General features: G+C 41.2%; 1 protein-coding gene across 1 annotated transcript in view; it reads left to right on the forward strand.

Moving 5' to 3' along the window:
• Positions 1-5,108: 5,108 nt before the first annotated feature.
• pitpnb (phosphatidylinositol transfer protein, beta) overlaps positions 5,109-16,362 on the forward strand; it is a 76,788-nt gene continuing 65,534 nt past the window's right edge. The window contains exon 1 of the mRNA XM_088936164.1: positions 5,109-5,155. Coding sequence (XP_088792290.1) covers positions 5,136-5,155 — 20 coding nt within the window. The 5' untranslated portion in view covers positions 5,109-5,135. The remainder of the gene's footprint in view (positions 5,156-16,362) is intronic.

Here is a 16,362-nt window from a genome sequence, read left to right on the forward strand (position 1 = left end):
ATTATTTAGTATTTTTCTTCTACAGGCATGATGCCATACCAGAAATATTCCTGAGTTAATTTTACTGGCGACTGACACACATGTCCCACCTTGGAGATTGGACCACTTTCCTATTCGCATCCAAATCAGCACTGCTGACATTCACATCTGCACGTAGGGATCTCATAGGCTACTCTAGGACAGCAGGTCTTGGGTACTTGGGCGTCTAGTGGCTCATGAGAAATAGGAGAGGAGAACAAGGAAAGTGTTTTGTGATGTTTTTTTGTTTAAGTAATCTTTGGTATTCCTAACTTTTTACTCACCCCATTTGAGATTAGGGAGTTGTTATTTTTCATCTCGGCTCATAGCGCTTTTACAACACAGGAAAAGTGAGGCTGTGCAGGCAAGCTCTTGTGACCTGGCTCGGGAGCGTGGTGGTGCGTCTTATTTGTGTAAAACACAAATCTCTTTCCCTCCTGGGCACTTGAAAATTGTATATACTGCAGCTTCATGTGATTAGAAACTATTCTTTCTATTTATTCTATTTTTTGGAATGAAATATGAATACAATAAAGCTATTAAGATAAAAATGTACAGTTAGAGAGGATTCTCACAGGACAAAAGACACAGCATTACTACAGTATATTAGAAATTTGTACTAATATCTAGGTGCTAATGTCATGATAAAACAAATTTTTGGAGTAGTATGGGAACTTTAGATCTGAGTGGAACTCATCACATTTTAATTCTAGACAAGGTATGTCCTTAATCATCATTTACCTTGTTTTTTGGCTCAGTCTTATTTTACTGTAAAAGCTGCCAAACTAGTTGTGTGGCAGTTAGTACTGCTGCATCACAGCTCTTGGGTGTTATTCTTGACTCTTCTTCTTTTCCCTGTGGAGTTTGCATGTTCTGTTTGTTTTTTCTCCAGAAGCCTCCATTTCCTCCCACCTCCCACATGTTAGCTGGGTAAATGGGTGTCTCCAAGTTGTCCATGTGAGCAGGGTGTAATCCTGTGCCTCCGAGATGCTTCGGGAGAATAAGCATCTTTCTGATGATGGGTGGTTTCCAAAATTATATTCCAGTATCTCACAGTAAGATTGGTTCATTTCATTAGAGCATAAAGCTGACTTCTTTGGCCAATCTAAACACTATATTTTTTATTGACATGCTTCCTGTGGTGTCACATGTGTTAGTTTAATTTCCTCTGTTTTGTGAACTGTAGTGATGTATGACCCACTTAAAAATAACATAACAAAATAACAGAGAGAGTTCTGTCTGGAGGTTTTCTGGTTGTTGCTGTTCTATTTTTTTAAATTGTTTAAAAAGTCAGTTCAGTATTGCTTACTCTTCTCATTGCTTCTCCTGGGCCTGCCAGAATGTTGTTCTCGCACTCACCTCCTCCGTGCTGGTGCGGCGGGAGGGGCTCAGTCACTGTCAGCTCACTGCTGCTGATGCTGAGCCATTCGGAAAGCACTGCCTTTTCCTTCAGAGGGCAGCTTCCAGCCAGGCGATTAAACTTGACACAGAACCATCACTTAGCCATGGCCTAGTGAGCACGTGCGAGAGAAGCGGCTCTCCCTCCGGGCAGCCATCCTGACAGCCCTTCTCCCCTTGCCCTTCTTCGTGCGAGCAGGTTGTCTCAGCAGCCCTGTGCTCTGACTCGTCTGCAGCACCAACGTGCTCGGTGATAGCACAGGGCAGCTGGTGTCTTTCTCCTGCACTGACTGAGGTAGGTTACCTGCGTAGACACCTGTTGTTAACCTGATGACCTAGAGCCCTCTTGGGCTCTATCCTCTTTGAGAACCTGCTAGCTGAAAAGACTCAAGGTCCCGAGTGGACTCCCATTGCACTGTGCATGTTCTCAGGTATACGTCAGACCACAGCCTCATATTTTTCCTATATTTGTCATGAAGTGCAAATATTCCCCAGAATTTTCAGTACTAACGCTGATTCCCCTCACAGGTTTTGATGGCACTGTAGCAGAGTGTAGACATTCTTGTTGTCATTCTTCGAGCCACATTGGACATTTTTATTTTTTTTGTGTTTCAGGGAACTCCTCTCAGATATCATCGGGTCCCCCTTTGGTCATTCCATCTGTCACTGGACCATTTTGTCATTCTCTATCTGTTTCTTCTTGTTCTATACTGCACATCATCCTGTTATTTTGGGTTGACAAAAGCTTTTGCATGACTTTTGGATACATGATCACAACATAAAGGTTAAAGACTTCAGGCACAATATATAGTATTTTATATATCATAAGTTAAACATAAGTTTAAAGGCACTCAAACCTATTTTTTCTTAAATATCAAATATATTTATTTCAGCTACCTGGTTTTAGCTGTCAATGTTAATTGGCCCTTGCACACATTAATCAATGACCTCCCCCGGATTGATGCCATTTATTTCAATTGTCATTTGTCTTGCATGAAACGTGTATTGTTGTGCTAACCTTGAAAACTCAAATCAAAGTAAATGCTTAGTGCACACTAACATGCCAATAGGAGCTGCAGCTACAGGATTTAATGATGTATGTATCTGTGAGGTAGTTCAGGTGGGTAGCTGTGTCAGCATGCGTAAGCTGCAAGGGAACAAGTAATAGGTTTATTCCATGCTTTCTTCTCTTTTCAGCATGGAATAAACCTATTACTTGCTCCTTATCTGTAAGGTATGTTGAATTCAGGTGGTATTATTTAGTAATTGACCTCTTTTCAATGAAAAGTTTAGGACTTTTGTCAGCCACAGAAAATGAGTTGTATGTGGAACAAGCACCATGAAAATGAAGCATGAATGAACTTCAATTGCAGTTGGGAAGTTGATCTACAGTATGAAAATACAGAAAAAAACATTTGTGACATATATGCATAAAATGTACATTTAAATCAGCGCCTTGATTAATTTCTCGTGTTTATTCTGTTGTCACTTCTGATTCAATGAGAGAATTGTGCGGTGGCTCTGTACGGTAGCTAAGGATCTGCGCCTGTGGCTGGAAGGCTGCCGGTTCATATCCCGCGGCCGGCAGAGGAATCCTACTCCATTGGGCCCCTGAGCAAGGCCCTTAACCCCAACTGCTCCAGGGGCGCTGTATAAATGGCTGACCCTGCGTCTGACCCCAAGCTTCTCTCCCTGTCTGTGTGTCTCATGGAGAGCAAGCTGGGGCATGTGAAAAGACAAATTCCTAATACAAGAAATTGTATATGGCCAATAAAGTGATCTTATCTTATCTAATTAGCATTGTGCCAATACTGCAACTCTATTGTAACAAATAAATAATGTAATGTACCAGATTTGTAGACTCCAAGATATACGGTTAAATAACATAATACAGTTTTATGACATTCTTACAACCACACTGTTATATCACTAGCAAATGCTTTAGCAACATTGCAACAGTGTTACCCTTTTGCTGTGGTAACAGACAAACATAACATCACACAGTTACAAATCAGTAGATGCCACAGGACTCCTTCACAACATGAAGGTGTTTCGCAATGTGAAATGACATTATAACCAGACTGCAAACAAAATACAGAGAATGAAAGTTGTTTTGTTTGAAGGAATATATATATAACATAATGAAACGCAGTGAAAACACAACAGTATGTTTTATACAAACAGGAAGCTGTGCACATATAATTTTCAAGATGAGCTCACTGTTAATTGTCTCAACTGGATTTAGTAGAGTTCAACACAATATCTTTTACACAAACCCTTAAAGATCAACCTGCTATGTTTAGAAAATAGGACATAAACGATATTTGACACATTTTGTTACATGAAGTGACATACAGATTAAAAGATGCAGGGTTTGACTTAAATTTTACCATTAAAAAGAAATCTCAATTTAAAGGGCCTTTTATATCATTATAAGATCTCTTTTTCTACTTGAGTTATTATCCCTAAGATCACTGTGTTGTAAAACGATGATCATTTATGTAAGCCTGCGTTGCATAATCTTTTCTCTTTCTCGGCCTTGCTAATATCTCTTTTTACATGTGCTTGCATTTACTGTACTCCATTTCGTTACCTGTATGCGTAGAGTATTCACTTTAAAATCACTTCTGTGTGGGATGTCCTTCATGGTTCAACTGAAGGTTTAGTATCTGGATTCTTTTGTGAAGTGTAGCTTTCTGAACTGTACTAGTTTATTTGAAGCTGTAACACTAGGAGTGTGTTCATTGTCAGAAGCCTGTGTCAGATTGTTATTCATTTTTTATATATACCCAATGGATTTCTCTAGGTACTTTATTGCTCTTTGAGTTCCACACAACCTGTTTGCACTAATGCTTAATTATGTTATGCCTTGTAGAAGTAACAGGAATTTAAACTGTCACTTTACATTTTCTTAAACATAAAACACTCACATTATGTCTATCTAGTTTAAATGAGGAAATCTGACTCTCCCTCAGGGACTATATAGAGAAATTAAACTGAAGGAACACCTGTTACACCACTGATCAGCGGTATAAAATTTCAGGCATATACTGTACATGACTGACACTATACCACTTGATACCTATGAATGTATCAAGTGATGAATACTGTTTCTCAGAGTAACAGGCTTCTATTAGTTGATTAATCTCCATTAACTCTTAACCTTCTTTGCCCCAAACAAAATGCCATTTTTCAATTACCGTTTACTTTGAAACCAAGAACGAGATAAGCAAAACCACTAGAGCACATCGTTTTTCTCAGTAAAATCTTCATAAAACGCAATGAAGGCCGCCCCTCCAGTTTACACTATACGCTCAGTAAGTGGGAGATGTTCCTTCCTGTGATGCCTACTGTCATTTCTGGAAAATTGACACTGCAGTTATGCGGGCACCATTTTGGATCGAATACTAACACGCTTACTAAAGGACTTTGCGCTTATACACAGAGCCAAAATGGCGCCTATTTCATACGATCTTTGCACCTCCCCAAAGTGGCGCAAGACCTCATGATTTTTGCTCGGCGGGGAGGGGGGGGTTGATCGACACATTCCTCAATCAATTAGAATCCCCGCTTGTTCCTTCCCTCCCCCTTCACAGGCGCGTTTCCGCCCTAGCCTGCCCCAGAGTAGCCAATCAACGGAAGCTGGGGGCGGAATAACGCTGTTGTTGATAAAGCGGGGTGACGTCAGCACCCGCGCAGCCGCAGCTGGTGAAGAGAAGATGGTGCTGATTAAGGAATAGTGAGTCCAAATGTTTTACTCTTTTTCATGGGTTTTTGAACGGGGATTTTTTTTCCCCGTTAACTTTGTGAAAGGTAGAACATAACAGCTCGGTATCCTATATATGCATGATCTGGTTCCAGTATTTTCTGCGTGTTACCCGTGGCATTTCTGCGCTCTATCAATGGTCAGGATGTGGCTTGGGTGTAATTGCCGGTCTATCGGGCCTGGTCTATTCGGAGTGACAGTGATTCGGAGTGTGTGTGTGCTGGCGATTCCGTGCTAGTACCGGTGTCTGAAGTTCAGACGTGCGCCGGCTCCTACTGTCCGGCAAACGGGGCCGGTCTGAGTCTGAGAAATCCTGCGGCAATATCGATAGCCTGCCTGAAAGTTTAAGAGCCCGCCGCAAACCACAATGCCGAGGTGGGTCGCTGCACCTTTGCCGACAAAGTTGACGGGAACTTATTGTACAGCGAGGGAGAGTTGGGCAAGATATGCTTGTCCTAGGAAGTGATGTTCGCTTGCTGTCTTACTCCTTGCTGCTGGGTGACACTGTAGCCTCAGAAGCTGATTTGGGATTATAAACACTTGGAGAGCAAGATTGCCGTATGGGACGTCCACAGGGTTTGACTGCCTTGCGATACGAGGTTACTTTCCTATAGGTAAATGCATCCGATGTTATACGGCAGTCTCCAAAAATGCTTAGTAATTTTGTAAGTAATAGCTGCTTAATAATTTAATACCGAGTGTAAGATTTAGAAGGTCCCAGTGCAGTCCGTTCTTGGTTAATTTAATGGGAAGAAACCTCTAATCGTGTTGGTAACAGTACCCATCCGCCAGTGTGCTCTTTCCGAAGAGCTGGGTGAGTGATCAGTGCCCTTTGATCGGAGAGGAGCAAGGTGTTGCAGAAGGGTCGCTTGCCCTCGGGCGTTTATTTCAGCATGAAGTGCGCCTCTCCTCCCAGCTCTATCACGCTGCGGCGGAATGTGGTTAGGCGCCTTACACCACACGAGTAGGTTGTTTTTTTTAATTGTGCTTATGCGAGAATTTGTTTTTTTTTTTATCTGCAGTGAAACAGTTCTTATAATGTTACAACGCGTTTGCCAAGCGAATTGGCTTTTTCTTTTAAGTGTGTGATTTTGCAAGATGGTTAAGGGAAGATTTCCATCTTGTGTTTCGGTTTGGAGAGAGAGAGAGAGAAAATGTGGGATCACCTATGGGTAATCCGTGTTAACCGTTCTTTCTCCTCCTTGGCATGAAGTGATCGTGATCTTTAATTTGTGGAGATGTACAGGTGATAGAAAAGATTGTTTTTAATCTGCTAAATACAGAGTTTAAAGTTCAGTGGATGAAGCAGTCTTGGCTATATGTACTGCCACTAGGGCCTGTGGGAGGGACTCTTCTTCCTGATCTGTGTCAATGGTCTAGATTCTGTATTTCGTACAGTGGCACAGTGGTCAGCATTGCTTTCTCCCGGTTCTCCTGTTTCCATCCACAGTCCCAAGACAGTTTTTGGTGAATTAGCTAATGGAGAAAATAGGCCCTGGTGTGGGAGTGTGTGTGTGTGTCTGTGTCTGCCCTGTGATGGACTGGCGTCCCATCCAGGGTGTATCCTGCCTCTCTCCCTCTGGTTGCCTGAATAGGCTTTGCGTTTCTATGCGCCCCTGAATTGGATGAAGCCGTTAGAAAATGGATGGATCTAGTTTCTGGTTTAGATGGTAAACTAGCTATGTTTACAGATGATGCCTCAAAAGAGGTTAGGAAATCACTTGGTAGGTGTCATTAAATGTAGACGTTAAGGAGTAAAGGACATTAAATGCAGGTAGCAAAACATAAACTATAGTTCCGAAAGGGGAAATTATAATAGAAAATTGGAGAAGTACTGTACTTAAAAAAAAAAATCCTTTATATTTAACACATCATTTAGCCTTACAGCTTCTAGAATAAGTGTCAGCAACTCTCCAGAAGGGACATTTTAAGAGTTAACTTCACAGATCTGCAGTTTACAGTGAGGAATTTGGTAAACATGACTAGCATGGCCTAAAACTCAATAAACTTTCTTCAGTAATACCCTGATTTCTTATTTGTCATCTTGAGAGCATGGAAAATACAGCCTTATTTGGCTGAACGACTCTTCAAACATCTGTCAGTAAGGATGCATAATTAACGAACATAGTCAAAGTCTGCAATAATTCTAAATTATACTAATATTAGAAACAAGGTTTTGAAAAACAAATCTGTGGGTCACCGCTGTTGCAGCATCAGTACTGTCTGAAACAGACACTTATACGGCCCTTGTTCTTGAGAGCGCAGTCCAGCACATCTTTCCGATGGTCTTTAAATCATCTATTTGTAAGACTTCGAGCACATGAGTGTTAGTCAGTTTAGTGAGTTAAGTGCCTCAATAAAGGTAGGAGTGACCTACTGTGGTCCCTGAGAGTTAAAGGATATCTATATTTTCAGTTCAAATTAAATTATGTAACTGAACAAATCGCTTGCTGTGTGCAGTGGTCAAAATGAAATGAAAGCCTTCTGCGCCATAAGAAATGCTGGACAGAGGCTCACCAGGGACTGGGTTTGCATCCATCTGGGATCTGAGTATCCGGAAAGTCAAGGTCCAGCGTATTTTTGCCACCCACTGTCTACAGTCTTCAAGATTTCAAGACCTGAGCAGTAGAAAGGGGCTGGAATGTATAACATTGCACTACGTTATCAAATTCTCTGCCGGCCCCCATTCAGGTTTGGTTTATAGAAACCTTTTGGAGGCAAAGTAAAATGAAGCCTGCACAGTATCTGACAGTTGGTAAGAAGAAACTATACTGTTGTATAGATTTCTAACTTGGCTGGAGGTATCACCTTAACGCAGGAGAGAAACTTAGTGTGCCCAATTACATGCTGTGTCAATGAGAATAACATATTGAGCTTTTTGTTAGCAACTTGCACTTTTCACATGTTTCATACAGACATCAGCAAATTTATTTATTGTGATTTAAGTTGTTTTGAGCTATTTCCTATGTGATATTCATGGCATTATCCTTACTGGTACATTTTGTATATGAAGGAGGTTTACCATTTTTAAAGCTATAGAAGTAAGGCCTATCCCTGAGCAACATGTAAGTGATTTAGATATGACTTCATGATAGACCTATAGGACTCAAGAACAGTGTCGTATGATCATACTTTTTGGCTCGAATGGAAATTCAGCTTCCTAAGTTAATAATTCCTGTGAATCATCTCTATATTTCTTTAAGGTTCCTATGGCATAACCTTTGACACAGGAAGGCATGTCTGTATAGAAATACCTTTGGTTTAAACCTTCGAACTAGAGAACATGCTCAAAAAGTTCATAACTCTTGGTTTAGTAGAGGGGGAAAGGTGCTGGGGTGATGGCGCTTCTGAGCAGAATTTGAGGGTGTGGCATTTTGTGGTTTTAGATGATGGAAAAGCACTACTTCACATGTTAACTGCAGTGGTCATGACAAGGCAAATAACTTTTCTGGAGCACTTTGACATGACTAAGGATGTCTTTAAAAAAAATCTTGAATGTTTTAACTTTTCTTGGTTTGCATTTGAATTAAATGCAAATCTGTAGTCATTGGTGTACGGTAAACATTCAGTGTGAGAGACCTCATTTTTGTCTGAATTTTTTTCAGTTTGATATCAAGAAAACCTGTTGTCAGTATTTATGTTCGTTTTTCCCTTTCTGGATTCATAGTGTGCAAAGCAGTGAAGGGGGTGACAGCTTGGAACTTGGATTGTTTACCATCGATGATGGTTCTGTATAGTGTTTTCAGCCTGGCCTCACTGTGGAAGTAGTGTGACGTGTTCAGTCTCCCCTAAAAGGAAAGTCCATTCCAGAGCCACAGCAGATAATCCTGGTTTCTGCAGTGTTGAGGGAACACAGAGCACAAGACATCTCCTGGGTGGGATGTCGTTCAACGTTCAGCAGTGTTTTCCAGAAGTTTTATTTCAGTACTATGTCTGTCTCTTGATTGCTAGCTGGAATACATTATAGAGTAACAATCTAATATTTGCAGTAAATTCCTAGAAGTATGTTTTTGGCCATGGCTGGTGCTGAGGTACTTACATGAAGAATCAAAATTGTGAAACTTTGATTTAACTGAGGAGAGGAGATATGAAAAGGTGGTGTTTCTGACGAAGTGACCGTCATTTGTAAAAGATGAATCATTTCCACAAGGTCATCACTGTGCTACAAGGACTGTCAGTGAGCATTAAAAACCACAATGTGCCAAACAGACAAACATTGCCTATTGAATATCTACAAGCTTTGGAAAGGGTGATGATTTTACGGCCCAACAGTCTGAAATCAAAATGCATAAAATCTGAATTTTACCTTTATTTACACATTGTAACATGACCTCCAGGTGACATATACTTGAACATTCTGGAAAGTAATTACAAATGAAAATGTAGAAAAAGGGGTTGAACAAGTATCTACACCCCTGAGATATTAATTTTGTGGAAGGAGGTTTTGCTTGAATTGCAGCAATAATTCTATTGGGATAGGTCTTTTAAAGTAATTAAAGCCATTGTTTGTTTACCAGATTGTGTTGTCACAGTGTTATTCTTTGGTTCAAGTAAGAGCTTGTCCAATCTAGTTAGCTTTTCAACCTGTACTATCAAATAGAGTGAGACATTTACACCCTGACATATAGAGATTGCCACAAAAAGCAAGGCTTAATTGAGACTATATAATTTTTTAAGATGTGATGGAAGTATTACAGTATCAAAGTATATGGGTCCATGTAGTTGCTCTGAGATCAATCTTTATAACCCTTTCAGTTTGCTGATACTGAAGGTCTCCTTAAAGCACCTTCAGTGCCTCAGACCTGTGTATCTGCCGCCTGAAATCAGCCAGAATTCTGACTTGTTTGAATCCTGAAAATCACAGCAGTGATTTAACTCATTAAGACCTCAGATGAAACCATATCTAAAAACTACTGGCTCAGTTCCAGGACCAGGACTGTTCAACAGTGGCTTATATAGTCAGGATACAGGTGAACTGACCCAGAAAGAGCAGGGCTTTGGGAGAGCACATGGCACATGTCTGTTTTCATTTGTGAGAAACTCGCCTGCCAATGTGTCAGTAAAAACTGTGCAGAAATCATCATGGAGACCAGGGAGCAAGAGGAGCCCCCCCTCATCCCGCACGTCCTGCCTCACCTACCCAGGGTCTTCCCTGCACAGAATCAGGGCAGGAAAGCATCTTTCCTGGCACAGGCCCCACTGTCTCGTCTCTCCGCTTCCACCCTGCAGAGAAGCTCAGCAGGACTTCCTCCTGCTCCACTTGGGCAGGGAGGGGGGCAAGTTGAGCAGCAATGCAACTTTACTGCACCGGGCAGCCTCCACCCTGTTACTGGACTCAAGGGAATGGCACCGCAGCAGGGGCAAGGCCTGTCAGTCAGGTGACGGAATTGAACCTGTTGAAAACATTCAAACCTCTCTTTCAAATGCACATAAAGATTTGATAGTAAGGGCAATAATTAATTTGATTCAATATTGAAGCCATCCAATTGTGGGGGGGGGAATCATGAGGAAAGCTATAAGAGGGCAATGTCATAAGATGCCGCTATAGATATAATCCAATAAAAAAAATGAGGATTTCAAACCGGGAATTGTAGCAATGCTAGCATTAAGAGATATTCACAACTGAGCAGATGAATGCAGGACCACATTTAGCAACACCTAAAACTCATGTTTGTTAATACAAGAATTTCCTGATGAACACAAGGGCAAAAACAGTAAAATATATGAAAAATGAGAACTGATGCCCAAAGAAACCACAAAGGTTGTCTAGCATTGAAAAAACACCGCCTGCAAATGAACTCTTTTTCATACATTAAATATGGATGCAGTGCCTTCTCCTGGGGTGGGCGTTAGCTCCAGCTATCTCTGCTTTATCAGGAAACTGGGACAAACCAGGGTGTGTGAATCCTGCCGACAGTATGAACATCACTGTAAGCACTGGTTTGCTCTGCCGTTTTGTTTTCAATGCTTTCTCCCGAGAGCAAGGTCAGAGCTCCATACCATTCTTCAGCCAAGACTGACAACCTGACAAGACCTGGAGAGGAGTCAAAACACCTGCCATGATATTTAAAAAAATGTCAGTGTCAGATTGGTAAAGACATCTTTCCCCAAAGCAATGTTAGTTAGGCCGGGCCATGCTGTGTGCAGGATCAAGGATTCACTTTGCAAGAAAAATTAACATCCATCCGTTTGAATCAAAACTGATTAACGCCTGTCCTCTTGGACACGTTCCCATTTATACAACTATTACATCTAAATATGAACAGTACAAATTTGCTCCGATAGCAACCACTTGTAAAAGAATTCCATTTTCTGTACACATAAACATCCTTAGTTTCCTGGAGTCACGTTTCTCTCATAACACTGCTGAAAACCACTAGTCACCTCCTCTAGTCACTTTTACATTCAAGAAATCCACTACTGTGGTTTACAGGCTTTATGCTGTCTTTCTAAACACTTTGTCCGTTAATGTTTTACTGCAGTTCCCAATGCTTTTCATGATGAATGCTTATTAAATTAACACTAACTGAGGCACCTAAAGAGTTTAACTACGATACATAACATTTTTCTTTTCATCCTACATGAACTCTTGCACAATATTTGAATTAATTATTCACTTAATCCAACAAATTTAACAAATTTCCCGCTTCAAAGCAGGTGATGATTTAAACCAACCTGCGTGGAAGAGCTGTGACACAGCATATTAAAATGATGGAACCCTTAATTTAGCCAATTGTATGATGTTTACGATTTTCTGCACTCTTAGGTCATAGTTTCAGAAATGTTGGTTTTCTATTAATGATGTTCTGAAGCAGGTGGGAATGACACTGTCAAACTCTCCTCTAAAAACCATTCCCAGAGACTCGTTAGTTAAATTCCACCTTGTCATTTACCCTAAACAATAACCTTAAATGAGTCTGTAGCCTAGCAACTGGTACCCTGGTCATGCTCATTTTTATTCTGTCCTACTGTATAAGTGGTGAAACCAATTAATCAGAATGGCTCAAGTAATATTCAGTACGTTTATTTGAAAAACAGCCCAGTTGGAATGAGAACTAAGCGATAAAGGGACACTCCAAGATCACACTTGGGAAATACTGTTATAGGCCATATCTGTACATCGAAAGGTTGAAATGCTTGCTCTAGCTCCTTTCAGGCTCTTTAAAAAAAATAATAGTTGCCTTTGATTTCACGTGAAGGAGCCTAGTTTTTGGGAGAGCAGGACACACTCTTTAAAATAGTTTTGTGGAATTCCCAGTAGATCCCAGGAGAGGAGTAAAAGGGTCACGCTCTCCCATGTGAGAAGACTGCAGCGATGCTTTAGATTAAGGCGACAGGCAGCACTCGTGAAGACACACAGCCCTGAAATCCAGGGGCTTCCACGTGTTCCAGGCAGGCCAAGGACCACCTCCTTTCAGCATCCACAGCCTGGTGTTTGAGCTGACCTGCAAGCCATCTTGCAAATGAGCTCATTACGTACAGTATATTAATATTGTAAACATTTCCACAGGGCAGCAGCAAGAGAATAAATCAAGCAAGGTAATAGCACTTGCGGGAGTGGAGCCAAGCACATCGCTTCTCCAAGCAGCCTGTGAGGGTCGGGGGCAGGACAAGTAGCTGATCACACTTCACCTGCTCCAGATCACATCCCACCAGGCTCAGCGGTGCCGCTGGTGACCTCAGGCCAGTTAGGGACTCATACTAGCAGTATTCGGGCATACTGTATATTGAGGACAGCTTACTGGGACACAGCTTACATAAGGTTTGGTAAAATAGGGAAGAGTAACAGTTCAGGTTATATGTGCTTGGTTTTGGAAACGATTGCTGTTTTAGGGGTCAGAATTAGAAACTCACAACCACTTGCATGTTGCTGAGTTTGTGACTTAAAAGCAGGGCATTGCGTTTGTGTGACTGGGCTGTAATGTTTGAATGGTGATGGTGTTTGAAGGCATACTTGCAATCTGTAACAGCGCTGGGTGAGCCCCGTGTGAGCCCTTGTGACTGTAGATGACAGCAAACAGTTCAACCGTGAGCCTTATTGACAAATACTGGCAGGAAAGAAGTGATTTCCGCTACTGGGGTGTGAATCTCACCTCAATACCTTGATGGAAAAAAAGCTTTGAATCCTTTTCAGGGCAGTTATTCATAGACCACAATCATAAAGTGCCACCCACAGTTGTATTCAATCTCGGGGTATTCTTTGTCTGAATATGGACCATTTTAAGCGCCGCAAGGATATCCCTGCTGACAGTCCACTTACTGTGTGCCAAACAGGCTTAGCCAAGGCCCTCCTGTTACAGGGAGAGAGGGAACCTCCTGCCAGTCAATCGTCATTTTCTTGTCTTGTCTTTGCCTTCAAGTTCAGAAGTTCAGACCCCGCTTCATGTACACTCGTATCGGAGGGGTGGGCAAGTGACTCTGGGTCAAATGCATGACATTGGCTTCCTTTTACTGTACATGGCAGGCGATTGAAGTAGAGTTGTAAATATAGTCACAACCCAAAAGAAAAAGGAACCACTGCCTTAATATTTGAAGGACATCTTTCAGATGGAGTTTTAGTTTAATAATAATAATAATAATTGCTTACAAGTATGTAGCGCTTTTCTGGACACTCCACTCAAAGCGCTTTACAGGTAATGGGGACTCCCCTCCACCAGCACCAGTGTGCAGCATCCACCTGGATGATGCGACAGCAGCCATAGTGCGCCAGAACACTCACCACACATCAGCTATTAGTGGGGAGGAGAGCAGAGTAATGAAGCCAGTTCATAGATGGGGATAATTATGAGGCCATGATTGGTAAGGGCCAATGGGAAATTTGGCCAGGATGCCAGGGTTACACCCCTACTCTTTTCGAGAAACGCCCTGGGATTTTTAATGACCACAGAGAGTCAGGACCTCGGTTTTACGTCTCATCCGAAGGACGGCACTTGTTTACAGTATAGTGTCCCCGTCACTATACTGGGGCATTAGGACCCACCTGGACCGCAGGGTGAGTGCCCCCTGCTGGCCCCACTAACACCTCTTCCAGCAGCAACCTCAGTTTTTCCCTGGAGGTCTCTCATCTAGGTACTGACCAGACTCACACATGCTTAGCTTCAGTGGGTTGCCAGTTGTGAGTTGCAGGGTGATATGGCTGCTAGCCATATGTTTAATGTTATAATAGTCCTGTCATTATGCTAAGATACCTTAAAAATGCAGTCAGTGTGGAATAAGAAACTTATTCTAACTTCAAAAAACAATTGTCGGAAGCACTACAGTGAATGTTTGCCAACTTCTCTTGTAGGTGGTGACACTGGCATAGTGTGCTTCAATTCTGTTTTTCTGCGTTCCATAGGCATAAATTAACATTCTTGTCTCAAATCATTATGCATCTTTTTCAAAAAGTATTGCTATTGTTCTAGGAGTATGCTGAATTTTGGTACAACAGATATACTTTCCAACACTAAATATGATCTAGTTTTTAAAGCCTACTTTTTGGAGGTATTGCCCTGTATGAAAGGTGACACTGCAGTGACTGATTTGGGCGATTGGCTTGCGAGTTCTGAATTGGAGCAGTCTTTCTTTACTCCCAGGGACATGCAAGGATTTTGTAATTCATTGTTGGTCTTTTGATGACGGCAAGATAGAACCACAATGATGATGTGGCTTCTGGTGAGACGCTATCAGATGCGGAAATTGGGGCTGAGCACAAGATTAAAGAGTCAGCAGCAGTATTGAGTAATTTCTGTACTTCAGAATACTTTTTACACCTTTATTCAATGCAGTCATGCACTTGTCAACCAATCAAGGCGTTTAATTTGCTTTTAGCTGAGCGTATGGCATTTGACATGGTTTATATTTACCTTAGTGAGATTTGTGCGGCTGCCTCGCCGCATGCATTAATTTTTGCAAAAGCATTTCTGCAAAATCCGTTTCAATAGAACCTCAAATTTACAAATCCAAAGTACTTAAAAGTATGGTAGCCAGAGAGTAGCTTATAGTAAAACAAGTATTCCCTCAGCCACTTGGACCACTTTGCCTTCACCTTGCACATGGTGTGTAGGGTATACTGTAGAGAACACTTAATGTTTTTAATTTAAGGTTTTCAGCATATTGCAGCTGTAGATCCACTTTGGACCACCCTACAACAGCGATGGCCAGTGAGATGCATAATCCAGCAGATTTTCTACTTTGCTTTAATGCTTCAGTTGTTTAGACGTAAAAGAGGAAACGGCAGTGGGTTACATAAATCTTGAGTTCTGGAGCTGGATATACTTAGCTTAAATAGTTCACCAGGATGTGACTTTAATACTATAGGGTACTGAACTATAAACTGAATATTTATTCATATAAAAGGAAACCAAAATATTCATATACTACAGTACCTCTTTTAATCTCAGTGATTTTCTCCAAGCTTTGGATATGTACTGTATTTGTATTCTGTGTTTCCACGTCTGTATATTGTCAGCCAAAAGGTTTATGATGGGTTTTCAACAAGTGACATCTAGAATTTTTGGAATGATGCGTCTTGTGATTTGTATTGTATTTTGACCTAAAACTATTTCCACTAGTCTCTCACCATCTTATGAAAATGTCTTCGTCCTGAAGACAGAGCTGAGAAATGGCCAGAATCTTTATCAGACAGGTTCTTAACCTGCTGAGGTTTTATTCGAATTAGAGAGGGTGTGGTAGTTGCAGAGAGGTCTGGAGAATCTTATGTTCTTGGATGGTATTAATGTACACTCTAAGCCAAAGCTTCTTGACATGGTCTTTTATGAGAATTTTCGGGAGTCGTTTCTTTGTTTCATAAACAACTTCTGTAAACATTTTTTATTAAAAAAATGACATAACAGCTGCTCTTTGCTTATTTCTTTGACCATATTTAAATACTGTAGTAGTCATTAAATTCATAATATAATGTCCAGAAGTTTCAATGTTTATTTCCTTCAGTGTCTTGAGATTTTAGAATGAGGCATATTTTTCAAGAAATACAAACAACAGGAAGAGATGAATGCAGCTAAACAAATCTCCAGCATTGTTAGTAGCTGCAGCAGAACTGGACACTCATGCTTCCCTCTCCACTAGGATTCCAACATTTTGAACCAAGATGAGATAATATACTGGAACTGTTATCACTTCAAACTGCAACAAATCCACAAAATTCCTAAGTTTGGAAGCAGGTGCATTACCATTTACTT

This window comes from Atractosteus spatula, chromosome 17, assembly GCF_055471065.1.
Source record: "Atractosteus spatula isolate fAtrSpa1 chromosome 17, fAtrSpa1.hap1, whole genome shotgun sequence".
In the NCBI taxonomy this organism is placed as follows: Eukaryota; Metazoa; Chordata; class Actinopteri; order Semionotiformes; family Lepisosteidae; genus Atractosteus; species Atractosteus spatula.